Source organism: Homalodisca vitripennis, chromosome 2 (genome assembly GCF_021130785.1).
Source record: "Homalodisca vitripennis isolate AUS2020 chromosome 2, UT_GWSS_2.1, whole genome shotgun sequence".
Lineage (NCBI taxonomy): Eukaryota > Metazoa > Arthropoda > Insecta > Hemiptera > Cicadellidae > Homalodisca > Homalodisca vitripennis.
Window position 1 is genome coordinate 99,260,199 of NC_060208.1, and position 16,617 is coordinate 99,276,815.

The following is a 16,617-nucleotide window of genomic DNA, read 5'->3' on the forward strand; positions in this document are numbered from 1 at the left end:
TCAGCTGGTTATTGGTTATTGGTATGTGTTTACCTTGTTGGTAGTGACAGTTGCTTTATTCAAAAATCCTAGAATGAAGAAAACCATCGAACGTGCGAAAATAACGAGCCTACACCGGAGTTCGAACCTGGCTGGATTCCTGGGGTGAACAGCTGTGCTACCATCTAGCTACCAGGAACGATATTACACTGAAGTAAATAAAAAGAATTACTGACATAATATTTTAGGCGCATTAATACAATTCTAAACATCTCAGAATAGAAGCATTACATTGGATGTCATCAAATTAAGTCGCAACACAAGTGGAACTAAAAATAATTGTTTAATCAGCATTTATATTATAGCTTGTATTATATATTTATTGTATATATTGTATGTATATTGTATTGTATATATTGTATATTGTATTATTGTATATATATATATATATATATATATATATATATATATATATATATATATATATATATATGCTTATATTATATATTGCATTTTTGTAGCAGTTTTTATTACGAAGATTTTATTCTAAAGCGACTATATTCGTAGACTTTAAGAAAACACATTAAGTAGGTTGGAAACAAAATCGGTCCTAGTACACAACCTTGCGGAGTGCCGGGAAGATTCCCAGAGGGCCTGCGAGGTCGCTGTTACACCGCCACCACAGCTGGGTACGGCATGCTAATGAGGCTTTGGGAAAGTATGGGCTGTAGGCACATGAGGCAGTAGGCAGTAGGCACTAGGCAGGTAGAGCGCGCTGCACCGCTGATATGTTATCAGTGCCCGGTCCCGCGGCGCGGTGATGTGAGTGTGACAAGTGTGGTGTAAGAATGGCGTGCGATGGAGGAGCTGTCTTAAAAGTTATCCAGCTGGTAAGATGATCAAGTAAAAAGGTGGAAGTTTATTCTAAGATGAACAGTAGAAAGTAAAAGTGAAACAGTCATGCATGCATTTAGGAACGCACTGCAACTGTTTAAGAGCTTTTAGTTTTTTGAGTGTTATGTTTCATATTCAGTTATAGTTGAATATATAACCAAGTTTTAGATGATGTATGTCCAAAACATCACTGCTGGGCTGTGAGAGGCTACAAAATAGACATCTACTTAATTTTAACTTTAATTAATAATGCAGTGCGTGTATACATTTTTATTAATCTTCTCCCAAAATGCCAATGGTTACCATTCAAAAACAAACTATACAAATGAAAACCAGCAACAAATTTAAAAATTATTCTTATCTTTTTTGAAACCGATATTAAATTCATGTGAAACTCGATTATATTTATAGATACGTTCTATTCATCGATTATATTTTGGTAGGATTTGGGAAGTTCCAGCCTTTGTTAACCGTCATTCTGAATTTCAGTTCTATTACGATTAGAAAATTATCCGCTAGTAAACGGGTGTTATTGACAGTCATACGACGAGGAGCGCATACAGTTTTACGATATATGTCCCTAAATTGTATCTATCATCTGTATAGTGAAATTTAACGTTTTACTGTCACTACTGTATCAACAATTAGTACTTTGTATCAAGCTTAACTGTATACAGTTTTTGGTAAATTGTGTCTATCAACTGTATAGTGAAATTTAACGTTTTACTGTCACTACTGTATCAACAATTAGTACTTTGTATCAAGCTTAACTGTATACAGTTTTCGGTAAATTGTGTCTATCAACTGTATAGTGAAATTTAACGTTTTACTGTCACTACTGTATCAACAATTAGTACTTTGTATCAAGCTTAACTGTATACAGTTTTCGGTAAATTGTGTCTATCAACTGTATAGTGAAATTTAACGTTTTACTGTCACTACTGTATCAACAATTAGTACTTTGTATCAAGCTTAACTGTATACAGTTTTCGGTAAATTGTGTCTATCAACTGTATAGTGAAATTTAACGTTTTACTGTCACTACTGTATCAATAATTAGTACTTTGTACTTTGTATAAAGCTTAACTGTATACAGTTTTCGGTAAATTGTGTCTATCAACTGTATAGTGAAATTTAACTTTTTTTCTGTCACTATTGTATTAACAATTAGTACTTTGGGTTAACCTTAACTGTATACAGTTTTCAGACATTGTGTTTATCAACTGTATACTGAACTTTAACACTTGTCCATCACTACTAAATCGACAATTAGTATACTTTATGTCAACCTTCTGTATACAGTTTTCGGTTGTTCAGGAGAGATATAACTTTATTTACGAGCAAATAACAAACAATATCACCTTTTTTGACATTATCATCAATTATACATAAACAGTTTCATGATAACATATGAAAATTTTGAAGGTATTTACCTCAATTATGTAAACAATTTATCACTAATCATGGATTTTGTTAGAACTTAGTTCAATTTGTAATTATGAACCTCTAACAATACACTTTTATACTTAAACATGCATTTGTTGATACATAATTAAACAAAATTCATATTGAAAGCTAATGAAATCGTGGGATTTACAGTTTATAATATGTCTTGTCCACCAAACAACATTTTTTGAATTAGTCTAAAACAGTGGCAGAAGTGATATAACATTCAATTTGCTTATAGTTAACTGTTTGATTGGAATTTTGTAAATATATGCAATTTTTTTTATTCTTGCTTATATAGGAAGAGTTTGGCCTCTGTCAGGTAAATTCCATTCGCTAGTTTAATCACAAGGAAATACGATTTTTACTAACAATTTTCAAATAAATACATGAGTTAATACATGATATTTTCGAACCACCTCACGCGATTGTCATCTGTCACACTAAGTGTTTTCTTTTCTATCTACAAAGTAGTGAATGCTTCTTGTTGAGGAGCTACAGCACCCCGAGTAATTTTCCAAACTACAACGGAACTACTCAATTATTTAGTAACATTATAGTCACGTTTTACTTCTGTCATACTTATCTTGTTCTAGGAGCATTGTGATTGTCGAAGAGTGAACACGTTCAAACCGTGCGCCCAACAGGAATTCCCCAAACATCATGCTAGGGGGTTTTTATGGCCATAATCTAGTTTTTAATTCATAAATACGGTTTCTTAACGGTACTTAACGGTTTCAGTAATGGAAAACGAATTTTGTTTACTTACTTTGAATTCCAAAAGTGTCAGTTAATTCTTAAACTACACTCCCAAGTATAAGGTTCTAAAACGCTGTGTAATGACATACCATTGTAAAATTAAACCAGAACTTTTAACTAAAGCTAATAGCCGATTACCAAATTCTGATTACAGCGTATAAATATAAAAATCTTTGTAGAATAAAATTCTACCTTAGCCCTTTTATGATAGCTTGAACTCTTGAATACCAAAGTGTTGTTTGGTATTACCGAATATTAGTGTCAATAGATCTTCTGAGTTTATAAGATTTTGTTCTATACAAAAATAAATTACAGCTTTCATTGTTGTCTCCTATTTATTAATTTCATCTAAATAATAAGATATTTACATTCTAAAAAAATTTGGTGTGTACAATTGAATTTGGTACACTCAATTTACAAAAAGATCCCAATCAAAGACCCAAGATTAAAAAAAGATTTTGAAATATTCCACGAGAAGTCCCAATCCAAAAAGTGTGTAGAACATACGTAGTGCTCGGTGGATGTGTGTGAGAGTGTTGTGGGGGGGGGGTTACCCTCCCCCAGTGTAAGCCGCTCCGTCCAACGCGGCTTACTGTAGCGGTCAGCCTCTTGCACATTCAGCACCGCTCCCAAGGGTCGTTACACCCGTCCAAGCTCCAGAATTCCTCCAGCAAGCACAAGACTCAGGTTGATCTTGATGGCAGCTGACAGGTGTGATTGGTTTCTTCTAAGAAGTCTCTAGGATTTGATGTTCAGGAACACGCCTTTAGGATATGTGTCTCTTCAACCAAAATGCACCAGTAACGAAGAGAAAGCTGTTGGATTAGCTCTTCTAGACTTGGTTTAAACCTTCCTTATAAATTTCCTTTACAGATTAGTGTTAGCGAGAAGAGAGTTTGAAAGAACGTGCAGTTACGGCGTGGTTATTTTAAAAAGACAACTTGTATCCTTGGAAATAATTAACAACGAGATAGTTTATTTTTATTTCATGTTTTCATGGATAAATACATAATATTACCATTATACTCTAACGTACATTAACACATTACCAAACAATCTTCGAATTAAAAAATACTTGTCACTCTTCTTTATAAAGGTTATTTATTTAATTCTATTTTGTCTGTAAAATATGAAAATAACATAACCTAAAAGAGTCTAAACGAATTGTTAAAAATAGCCTAGTATTCGTATTTGCTTATGTTATAGCCTCTGTGTGAACGAAATGCATCAAAAGGCGTAAACACTACAATGTACAATTATAAGAAAATGTAAAACAGATATGTAAAACATTCATTATTTGAACAATTGATTCAAAATGTGATCGTATACTAAGGGATTAAAATGTTTAGTTATGCCTTTTCTAATAATTAGTGGGTTTAGTCCTTTATTAAAAATAAGAAGTATTGAGACTAATGATCAAAAGAATTTTGTTCGGAAGGATTTCATCTTTCTTAAATCTTAATTTTTATTAAATTATTTTAGTTTCATAATTGTAAGTTTGTGTGTAAAATACACGAAATAACTGTGTAGCTTAATAATACATTTTAATATACAATACATGAGTAAAAATAAAAATGACTTATGCTTGTTGAGATTTAGAACCTGATAGAGAACTCTGCACGAGATGCCACTGGTACACACGTTCCCGGCCACGTTACAACCCACCCTCGTATCGATTGTTTTCTTCGCACTTGGCGCCTAAAACATTACAGTCGGTACCAGTCATCTTGTATTGAAATAACTGAAGTCACATAGTTCGTCATTTCCTCGAAATTTGGCTTCAGGAAATATGTAACGTTAGGTCCGATGACGAGGAATTACATACTAGTTGTACTCAGAAGTAGGTGATGCTTTATATAATAGTGTTTTTGTGTGTAAATATTTACATTTGTGTTTGAATATTTGGACGAGTTATATATTTGGATAGTTTCATGTAAAATCAAACGTTGTTGCAGATCAACATTTTTTATCTTTAAAACCTCTATCGTAAATCCTATTTAGATTTTTCCTGTTACGCAATTCTTACAAATATGTAAAGTCATATACACTTGACGCTTAAATGTTTTTCAAGGTGTTATTTCTGTTTGGGTCCTGGTATCCATAAAATATGATACGTAGAAATTGAATAATACATTATGAATTAAGATTTAAAAAATCCCTTAAAATTGGTATTGCACTTCAAATTTTTTTAATTGTAAAATCCGAATCGAAGCAACATAAGTAGTAAATCTATTTTATTATTTTCATACTTCATAAATATAGAACTAAGGTTGTAGTAGGAATTCAAATATTGAATTAATAAGAACTCTTACAATGTGACTTTTTTCATTTTGAGGTCCTTTTGAGGAATTTATAATATACGGGTAATTTATAATGGATTAGTACTTTCCTCTCTAGAAGATTCATCGCCATTTTATCTATTTTTTTATTCAAGCTTTTTTCGTAAAAAAGAAGCTATTTTTCCAACACCCCTATAAATGGTGTTGGAATAAATATAAATATAAATGCTTATATTGGTGACACTTTAAATTGTATATACGATACAATAGATACGTATAAGAATTATTTCAATTCTTAAGATAATAATAATAGTTTTATTACATTATAGTATAAATTGTATCGCAATCGTCAACTAAATAGGTAGGCAGGTGTCTTACTTAGATACTCACACACACTGAGATACACTCACTCAGATATCCCAGCAGCTCATCATGAATTCATCAACAGTGTAAAACGAATGCATAAATGTAACTAGGGTATGTACGAGTTTTTATACCAATTGGGAAAATTGTTGTGTGTTTCTATCATAATTCGGGATACTCTGACCATGAAAATTTCACTTAAAAGTAAAAACAGCATTTGAAATTGTTTCTACTATGTACATTCGTACTTAATGTAACAAACATTTAAAGTCTGAATTACTTTATTTTTATATCACAGACTAAGTAACTACAATCTGTATGAAGTCTATTTAAACCTACATAAAAATAGAGTTCATAGTCGCATTGTGTTGGCTTAAATAAATCGCTCCTGAAAAAAGAAAAGAATGCTTTAGGTAAGTTAAACAATGAAATAATCGTCAGAGAGATCTGATATTTTTGGATTTATCTTGTATGCTGTAGTAGTAGATAGACCGTGAAGCAATAGAATTTTCTATTAGAATTCTCTTCCCTACTTTCAAATTATTGAAAGTTGCTTATATTCCAACTCAAAAACCTCTAATCTAGTTCTTAAGTAATTATAATTTTTTTCACGCATCAGAAGAGAGGTAAGTTTTGGATTTCAAACTATTCCAAAATCTTTGTTTCCTGTAGGTTTTGCCTAACGTTTTTCGCTGGTGTAGGAAATGACACACAATCCCACAACCAGGAGTTAGAGGAAAGGCAAACCCCACGCAGAAGACACAGGATGTTCTACTGTACAGCATGCACTTGCAGTGTAATATCACAGTCAACAAAGCGTGATCTTACACCCGACATGAGAGGCAGAGTGTTAATACGGTACTCTGCCCTGGTTACGACGTTCCTAGACCATGTCGAGGAACGAGTTAGTTGCCGGAGGAGTATTTATTGATGAGTTGGTTACCTTCAGGACTTGTGGTTGAGGCTGGAGGTGTGGTCCTGCAACCCATCTGCTGGGAATTGTGTTTTGAAAATAGCTTCACAGTAGTATGTACTGGGATCTGCAGTTGTCTAACTTAATTCTTTGTGTTTCTTAAGCGATTGAACTTATGAATTAGGTTAACTTGTCGAATCAAGCATATAAAGGTGATTTGGTTCAGCATATCATTCCATCAAGTCTAACAACTCCACCGTAGATTAGGGGTAAAGCTATGGCTGTATAAGTAAGGGGTTACGGATTCGATTTCTGGGCATATCAAAATTATTGTGTTCATATCGTTTCCCTAAAATTGTGTTTCGTTACAAAATGTCAAATGTCAATGGCGTTGATTGAAAACCCGCAACAATATTAAGAGCCGCAGCATTGAAACATTGTTAACATTCTGATTCCCTTTGCACATCGATTGGCTCACTCATTAAATTAACTGCTTGGTTCTACAAGACAAGACAAATGCTACTAGATATCAATGTAATGAAAATTGATAATAATCCACTGAAATGTAGATATTCGTGATGTCATAAATTAATTTTTGCCAACGATCGATCCTTTCTAAATCGATTATTCGCTGGTGGGAGTTCGATTGAAGAATAACTTACTAAAAATAATTAACCTCTCCTTTCAGGAAAGATTATTTAAGCAACAATGTGAGTTAAAGGGACGATAACTTTTAAGAATAAGTGTGCCATAATGAATGAGGTACAGCCATGATACTTTTTTACTTTTATTTTTTTACTCAATAATTTCTTAAAAAAAGAATAATTAACTAATACTAGTTAACTTAATAGCCACCAGGTATAAGTCCAACAGTTGCAAGTTGAGTTCTAATTCTCGGACGTATTAGTAGGATGCTAAATAAGATTTTCAATTAATTGCAAAAATCCAATCGTCCAACGTCACCATAAAACTGTTGGAGTGCCAACAATCAATTATGTTACCGATTTGGTTATTTATTCAACGCTTTGCTAGGACTATCGCGTACGCCGAGTGCACAAGCGGCATGAACCGATAGTTGTAACATCCTATGCTGAAACATCGTCAGAACCTGCAAATAATTGTCTTATACTAAACGATCAATATTGAGACCAATAATGCGTATTGAGCATACGAATTACTATATGGTCCCTAGATGTCAATGTGACAGCACTGAGAATTAAATTCCGACAGTCAGTCACCACAATCCTATCAAGTATCCTGAGGACCACAAATAGACAATCTGTCGGAATTGTGAAATGCGCCTGGATGTCATTCGATATAGTTTGTACCAATTACTATGTGGACCCTAGATGTCAATGTGACAGCACTGAGAATTAAATTCCGACAGTCAGTCACCACAATCCTATCAAGTATCCTGAGGACCACAAATAGACAATCTGTCGGAATTGTGAAATGCGCCTGGATGTCATTCGATATAGTTTGTACCAATTACTATGTGGACCCTAGATGTCAATGTGACAGCACTGAGAATCAAATTCCGACAGTCAGTCACCACAATCCTATCAAGTATCCTGAGGACCACAAATAGACAATCTGTCGGAATTGTGAAATGCGCCTGGATGTCATTCGATATAGTTTGTACCAACTACTATATGGTCCCTAGATGTCAATGTGACAGCACTGAGAATTAAATTCCGACAGTCAGTCACCACAATCCTATCAAGTATCCTGAGGACCACAAATAGACAATCTGTCGGAATTGTGAAATGCGCCTGGATGTCATTCGATATAGTTTGTACCAACTACTATATGGTCCCTAGATGTCAATGTGACAGCACTGAGAATTAAATTCCGACAGTCAGTCACCACAATCCTATCAAGTATCCTGAGGACCACAAATAGACAACCTGTCTGAATTGTGAAATGCGCCTGGATGTCATTCGATATAGTTTGTACCAACTACTATATGGTCCCTAGATGTCAATGTGACAGCACTGAGAATGAAATTCCGACGGTCAGTCGCCACAATCCTATCAAGTATCCTAAGGACCACAAATAGACAATCTGTCGGAATTGTGAAATGCGCCTGGATGTCATTCGATATAGTTTTGTACCAATTACTATGTGGACCCTAGATGTCAATGTGACAGCACTGAGAATGAAATTCCGACAGTCAGTCACCACAATCCTATCAAGTATCCTGAGGACCACAAATAGACAACCTGTCTGAATTGTGAAATGCGCCTGGATGTCATTCGATATAGTTTGTACCAATTACTATGTGGACCCTAGATGTCAATGTGACAGCACTGAGAATGAAATTCCGACAGTCAGTCACCACAATCCTATCAAGTATCCTGAGGACCACAAATAGACAACCTGTCTGAATTGTGAAATGCGCCTGGATGTCATTCGATATAGTTTGTACCAATTACTATGTGGACCCTAGATGTCAATGTGACAGCACTGAGAATGAAATTCCGACAGTCAGTCACCACAATCCTATCAAGTATCCTGAGGACCACAAATAGACAATCTGTCGGAATTGTGAAATGCGCCTGGATACCAATTACTATGTGGACCATACACAATCAATCTTAGTGCCAGTATTGAGAATGATGTTTTCAAACTGACTGATAACATCATATTAAGTAGTTTGTCAAGATCAGTATTTTTATTTCTCCTGATTGATCAATGTAGAAAATTGTAACATGAAAGTGGCCAGAGAGCTGTGTGCAATGCACTACTTTATCCTACTCTCAGTGAATACTAGACCAATTTTCTATTTTTAAGGTAATGGTAAGCGATGTCAGATGTAAAAAAAAAAAAAAAAACGTAAGCAGTCAAGTAAAAGACCCATCGGAGGATCTCTGACAATAGATTGCTAGAGTAATGACATGTGAACATACATTTTTGTTCGAAAATCTGTTCTTTCCCACCATTAATGTGAACTATAAACTTTTAAAATAAATTGTAGTAAGATTGGTCACTTATAGTTCTGTTTACAGAGCAGTTCAACAATTCGTAGTTTAGAACAGCCGTTCATACATTTAAATCCAAGTGGCGGTGTTCCTAATTATTCTAAACATGTGCAGGACCTCTATTGCAATGCCTGGACCAAAGAGAATTACATAAATGTCTCGCCCTGGCGTCAAGCCAACCACGGAAAGATTTGGTCAAAATCATTCCTTGAATTCCATGAGCTCTGACCTTCAAGCATGATAGCAGTAAACTGCCAATATTTATTACCAATAAATATTGATGTAATTCTCCCTCCGGGCGAAATACAATGGACATTCAGGTTTAAGCGTGAGGTCGAAATTGCCCTATCAAATCTGATACGGTGAGCGTCACCTCATCAGTAAGCGGCGTCATGTGCGGACGCAGGTTGTGATGCGAGCCAAGTAGCCTACTCCTGAAGGACACGTAATGTCCTGGGAACTCTTCTGCCTTGACCTGCTGTCTATTGTATCACTATCCTGGCGTGTTCTCTGCGCATGTCGAAGTGTCCTTAAAAATAGCGCTTTTATACCTGATATATTCATCTGGAACAGCTTCGTATTCTACCATTGTACAATGTCCGTATGGTAATTTCTTCTATACATACATCACGCGACAAGTCCGAGTTTTTTGCAATTAATATGGATCTCAAACCAAACTCCCCAGCAAACATGGATGCACTTTATAACAAGTTTTAAGAATAGAACATTAGCAAACAAAAGCACACTGTAGGCTTGTAGCTAGATATTTACCGTTGGGGAAAGGAACTCAATATTCTTCATATTTCTAGTTTGTTTAAACCATTTCTTTATTTTAGGTATACTGGTACTCTTTAAAATTCTTTACTTATTATTGAAAACAACCTTCCTGTTATATTTCTCTAGTATATAGGACTCGGGACCCTATTTTTCATACGCACTATCATCGCTTTGTAACAGTTTAAAACTATGTTACACATTAAATGTATATAAATATTTTATCTGAATGATCTTAGATTTAATTAAATAAATTTTAATAAAGTTTTTAACTAGTAATTTTATAGATGATATGCACCTGGATTCAATGGAACGATATAGTTTGTGTTCCTAGTGCAATGAGTTGAATATGGCTGCGTCGATGAGATATCTAGTAATAAATATTACTTATGTCATGTAAATCTGGAGTCACCACATCAATGATGTGATGTCTTCGCAATTGGTGCAGTAGACGCTTTGGTCCTAATAACACGAGTTGTGTTAGCTGCGTGAAAATATACCTAGAATCATCACGGTTGTATAATGAGGGGTATCTTCTAAATACAAATATAACTTTAAGTAAATGTGCCCTTGTCAGAAGATTTTTTTATCCATCTTAGAAAAATAGAGTTGAACTCTTTCTTTGAATATGCCCCTAATCATGTCTGTAGTAAAGTCATATAAATGTTCGTTACGTCTGAGTAATCTTGATAAATCTTTCATGTTAATGTATCAAGAATTTCATAATATTCACTCACCCCATCTGTCTAAGTTTGTGTTAGAGCTTCCTATAGCTTTGTTGGATACAAATTGGACACAAATCGTAGAATCCAGATCAAGTCTATTTGAATAATTGTAAACTGAAAATCTGAAGAACCCAGTTCAAGCATTTACAATGAGCTTCAATCGCAACAGAGTACGGCAACAAAGAACGGAGGCTTTTGAACAGCTGCCATCGCAGGTTGGTGTCAGGAATATTAACCATCTACCCGAGGATGTAAAACTTCCACCAGAATCGGCACATCCAAAGTGCGCGCGAAACACCTAAAAGTGTCTAAAATAGTTTGTTCAATTTTTGAGCTCCTCGACATCCAATGAGGCGATTCAGAGTTGGTTTATTATCAAAGATGTCTAGAGTAAATAACAGGTTTGTACCAACTCGAATAGTTTTTATTAATTTGCATTTGAAAGTTTTGTGTTGAACTTTGGTAACTAATCGGATGATGCGCATTTTTCAGTTATTGGACTTATTACAGTAATAATTTTATGTTATTAATCTTACTACCATTTGAAATTTGTAATTAGATGTTTAACACGCAGTATTTGCTCAGTGTTAATTAATTTTATTATTATTGTATTTTGGATTTTTACTATGTGTCTTAGAAGCATTTAACAAAATAGCACTAAAAACCACTTAAGTATTGTGAAAGATAAGAGAATACGCGTAAGGATAGATTAAACTCGTCATGAATGGGGTAAAATCTCCGTTTGCTGGATGGAATATTTGAAGATCTTTGACAAAAACCGTTATGAACAGGCTAACTACTTCACTTGCGAATTGAGCGGATATGGGCGGAGAGTAAACAACAAAAGTGCGTTATGCAGCAAAGAAGCATATTCCATGAGATAGAATTATCTAGTACAGATAAAACAGAAAAGAGAACTATAAAGGAAGCCATGAAATAGAAAGCTTAGTGTTGTGAACACGGTGGTCTGAGCCTGTTGAATACTAACAGCCAGTTATATGGTGTCGACACACGAACAAAACATCACAATAGAACAGAGATGAAGTATGGGCGGACAAACTTTGAGGTTATGTTCGTTCCGTCACCTGTCCATAGAGTACGCAGTTTCATCACGTTATAAATATGCAGCAGCCATCCACTTCTCTATGTTCCGGAATGTTTAGTGAACTCGTGTTTATAAGGCTTGGAGGGATTTCATCATGGACTATATTTAAATTTTAAAATTCATCTGTTTTCTGTTTATATACGGACTTTAAATGGGCATTATTATAATCAAGTACAATAAACAAGCAATAAGACAGTACATTTAAAAGTACAGTACATAAATCCACTTTATCACATATAAACACACACGCGCGCGCGCGCACACACACACACACACACACACACACACACACACACACACACACACACACACAGATAAAAATAAAACACTTATTAAAAAAAACTTGAAGACTCGAAAGATTTTCTAGGTACAGAATTAGTATGAGTTCCACCGAAATTGCACGTAACAATAACAACTCTTTTATGTCTTGGATTTTCAATAGTTTTCATTAGAATAAAATTAGTTTTTGAACCGTTATTGGTTAGCAGAATATATGTATTGTATTACACTAGTTCTTTCTTTGTGTTACTGAATTTATTGAATTAATGTATAGTTTAACAATTTTATATTAAAATAAAATAATATAATCATTGTAATATAATGAAATCAAATAAACCAATCTACACAAATTTACACATGTACATCGACGGGAAGCCCCTCATACAATGATGTCCATTAACATAATATATTCACCAATTTTACTGTAAACTTTATGAAATTATTATATGTTGTTTTCAATAACTCCGTACTACACCATCCTCACGTGATGTTCCATCGTCCGTCCATACTCGAACACAACAGTTAACAAAACTAGTACTAATGAAGGGACCTTCTACATATACAGTACGTACCTTTAACACACTAAGAAGGTAAAAGTGTAGTTCGGTTATGTTATAAATCGGGCGCTGGCGTGTCAGTTGTTATTATCCGTGTAATGTACCAGCTGATTTATGGAGATGATGAAACCTAACCTACAAAGTAAACAAGTCTTGTAATAGCACTGGTAGTATAGCGCGCGTCATCTAATGTGGCACGTCATTGTACAAAAGGATTATTACAAACGCAATTTAATGGGGAAATTATCAAGATATTTATGAATCTGTTATTTTCTGCAGTAAAACTTTAATTATATAATTGTAATTTACATTTCTTGGCAAAATCCTATAATATGTAATTTGATCAATGTAGTTTATATTACTAATTATTAAATTTACAATAATTAATAAAAGATTAAAAAGCTTACATATGGTGAACTAAATCCGAGCAATTAGTTCCCAGGTCAAGGTAAATTTTAATATTAGTGGACGGAGTCCCGATGACTGATAAAACAGTGTCTTAGATTGCGTCTCTGGGCAACCACAATTGCCTGTGAAAAACTTTGGGATTCGCTTCATCGGTAGTTTTGTGATTTCCTTTATCTGTCAGTGAAAAGGTCAGAACCAGTTCATTAGCTGCAGTAAAATATATGTTTAACTCTCGAGGTAACCCCACGAAGGATGACACCTCCCTTGTGTTTTAGATAATAGATACAAGTACATTGCCAGCAGATTAATGCAACCGTTAAGAGGATCTCTAGGAAAGGTTCAACCTCCCTGGCTTATACCTTCCAGTTGAACATACATTGGGTACAGCATAAACTGATGTGTGACTAATATCTGGGCAACCCTACGGATGTCAAGGACCAGCACATCACTATCAGCAAATTTCGAGGTATTGGAGTCCAAGTGTAGATCGATTGGTCTAGTCTACTGTGGAAGACGACTGTTTGTGGGGCAGGCGACTAAGATTTAAAGGCAGGCATGTCCCTACGAGTATACCTGTGTATAAAGGAGTGATACTCCTGCTTGTCTTGACTGGAAGGGTTAGAACAGAGCTGGCCTCCCTTTCTTCCAACTTGACCAGACTGAGATGTAAAGCCCGCTGCTATCCCTCCTCATGGATATCAACAGGATATCTCATTTTTTGTCCTAAGAGAACAAACAAAAGCTCACGAGGATAATCTATAATTTATAGAGCAATAGAGTTTAATATAGAATTATGTTGGTAAAACTTATAGCATTTATCTTACTTTAAAATCTATTTAAAATAATTTTCTTCTTTCAATATATTTAAATAAAATAACAAACAATCTAGAGGAAACTAAAATTGAGAGGTGTTCAAAATAAGTTCACTTTATGGTACATTTGTATTGGCATTTGATTGTGTCGACGTTATCTTCTCTTTTTATAACTCACAATTGAATTTAAATATCCGAGTATGTTTTTGTATTAAAAAGAAATAGGGGCGGTAATTTTTGATTCCCTGAAAATATGCATTTAATTATTATAAGTGTCTATTATTTTAATTTAGTTAATTTTTCTCCAAATAATATACCTCTTAAAATTCGTTGGAATAAATTAGCCTATGTTTACAAATAACACTATATATTAAATAACAAATAAACCTAATGTTTCAAAATTTCATAATATGTGATGATAGCTATAACATTATTTATAATACATAAAATGTATATAATTGTTACGTTTCCATACACTTTATTATAAATCAAGTTACAACCCACCAAATGCTTGCTGTGTAACGTTTTAAATTACTCGTTACTTTACTATAAACTAATACCACCTTCTTTATTAATTTTTGAAGTTATGTTTAAACGTATTATGTACTTAAACGTTCCGTACCGGTGTTATTTAATTGCATATCTGATTCAATAAAGTAGGGTTAATGTGACATTTGTGTTATTTAAATTGTATTTGTTACGAGTAAGGTTATATATTTATATAAAGTATAAAATATACATAAAGTAAAATGTAATGAAATAAAAGTAATGAAACTAGTTGATTTATGTTACTGGTCATATATTGTTGATGAGTATTATAGATATAGCACGTTCTTGGAGTTTAAAATTGAGCATTAGTGAGTATGAGCACATTTTATTAGTATCTACAATAGCTATAAAATTATTTATCCATTTTATTTATGTCCAGATTTATTCAAATGCTTGATAGACATTAAACATTCCGTTTACAGAGTTTGCTATGCTTCCTTAATAATACATAAATTAGTTACATACATTTTGAAAATGAATTATTAAATTAATTGTAACTTCATAATGTAGACCCATCATGTACTAAATCTATAATATTATAAAGTGATAAATGAAATTAACCCGTGAGTTATTATATATACTATAACAACATTAAAGAGCCTATTCTATATTCACATGTATTCAAGGATGTTCTAGAAAAAAATCACTATGCAAATTAGATTTAACGACTATTAACACGGGGACAGTAAACAACACATTATGCAGCAGATATTTGTCAACAACTGATACGTCGCTGACCATTCTGGTTAGAGGGCGGCATTTCATACTGAGAGTTAATTTTTTTGTTTTTTTGTTTTTTTTTTTGTTTTGCGTGAAATCCGACCTATAAGAATTCCGGTCTAAGCTATATTAGTAGGCTCCTAAAATCCAATTTTAAATACTAAAACCACCCTTTTTTAGTCAAGAGTGACTTCAAAACCGTTTCATTTGCAAGACAGCATATTATCAATGAGACCTTTGCGGTGATAAAGTTCAAACACTCTCAAAACTGAACCATCTTAAAATTCTAACTTTCAGAAAGTCTTGATTACAAGATTGCACAACAAGACTCTGTCAATGGTAATATCAAATGTCAGCCTTAATACCATAACCTTTGAAGTTCCGTTTCGTCATAAAAATGAACTTTCACTATGAGATATTTTACAGGTCGTACTAAATATATTGTTAAAGGTGAAGAATAGAATTATGGGCAATACATCATACGTCCATGGCCGGCGCATTGTGTCACTGTGACAGATACAAACATCAAACAAACAAAAGGCGCGTCGCAACATCCACGTGAGATGGAGTGTGGCGGAACATTGCAGTATTCCTATTCTAAATACATACTCGATATTAAGTTGAACACTGGACAAGTGGGCCGACCATTTTTCAGAGTGGTTAGGTGGGGAAATTAGGTGGATGACTATTTTTTCTCCTAACTTTTCTGCCTCTGATGAGGCATTCATAATGATTTAATTTAATTGTAGCTTGAATTAATTTCCAACCTAAACATTTTGTTGAATCCGTAGCTAAACAATGTTAGACTATTTACCTTTTATAATCCGTTTTTAATGATAAAAAGATAAGTTTTTAATCAGTAGGATCAACTAAAAAGGCTTTTAGTGAGCAGAATCTGGTTATTTTCATAAGTTTCAAATTTATCTTTTCCAAACGCAAAAAGTAGGAGGAACCTTGGTCTTGTCATGTGGTCGCCCAGCATTTCAGCAATACACATTCTTGTCTGATGCTTTACAGATTCCAGGTTCAAGGACATCACGCCATCTTTCACCGATGTTACAGTGATTTAACAAT

The 16,617-nt window shown here is 34.0% G+C and overlaps 1 protein-coding gene across 1 annotated transcript in view; it reads left to right on the forward strand.

The window, feature by feature from the left end:
• Positions 1-714: 714 nt before the first annotated feature.
• Positions 715-16,617, forward strand: part of LOC124354418 — a 29,710-nt gene continuing 13,807 nt past the window's right edge. The window contains exon 1 of the mRNA XM_046804856.1: positions 715-869. Coding sequence (XP_046660812.1) covers positions 828-869 — 42 coding nt within the window. The 5' untranslated portion in view covers positions 715-827. The remainder of the gene's footprint in view (positions 870-16,617) is intronic.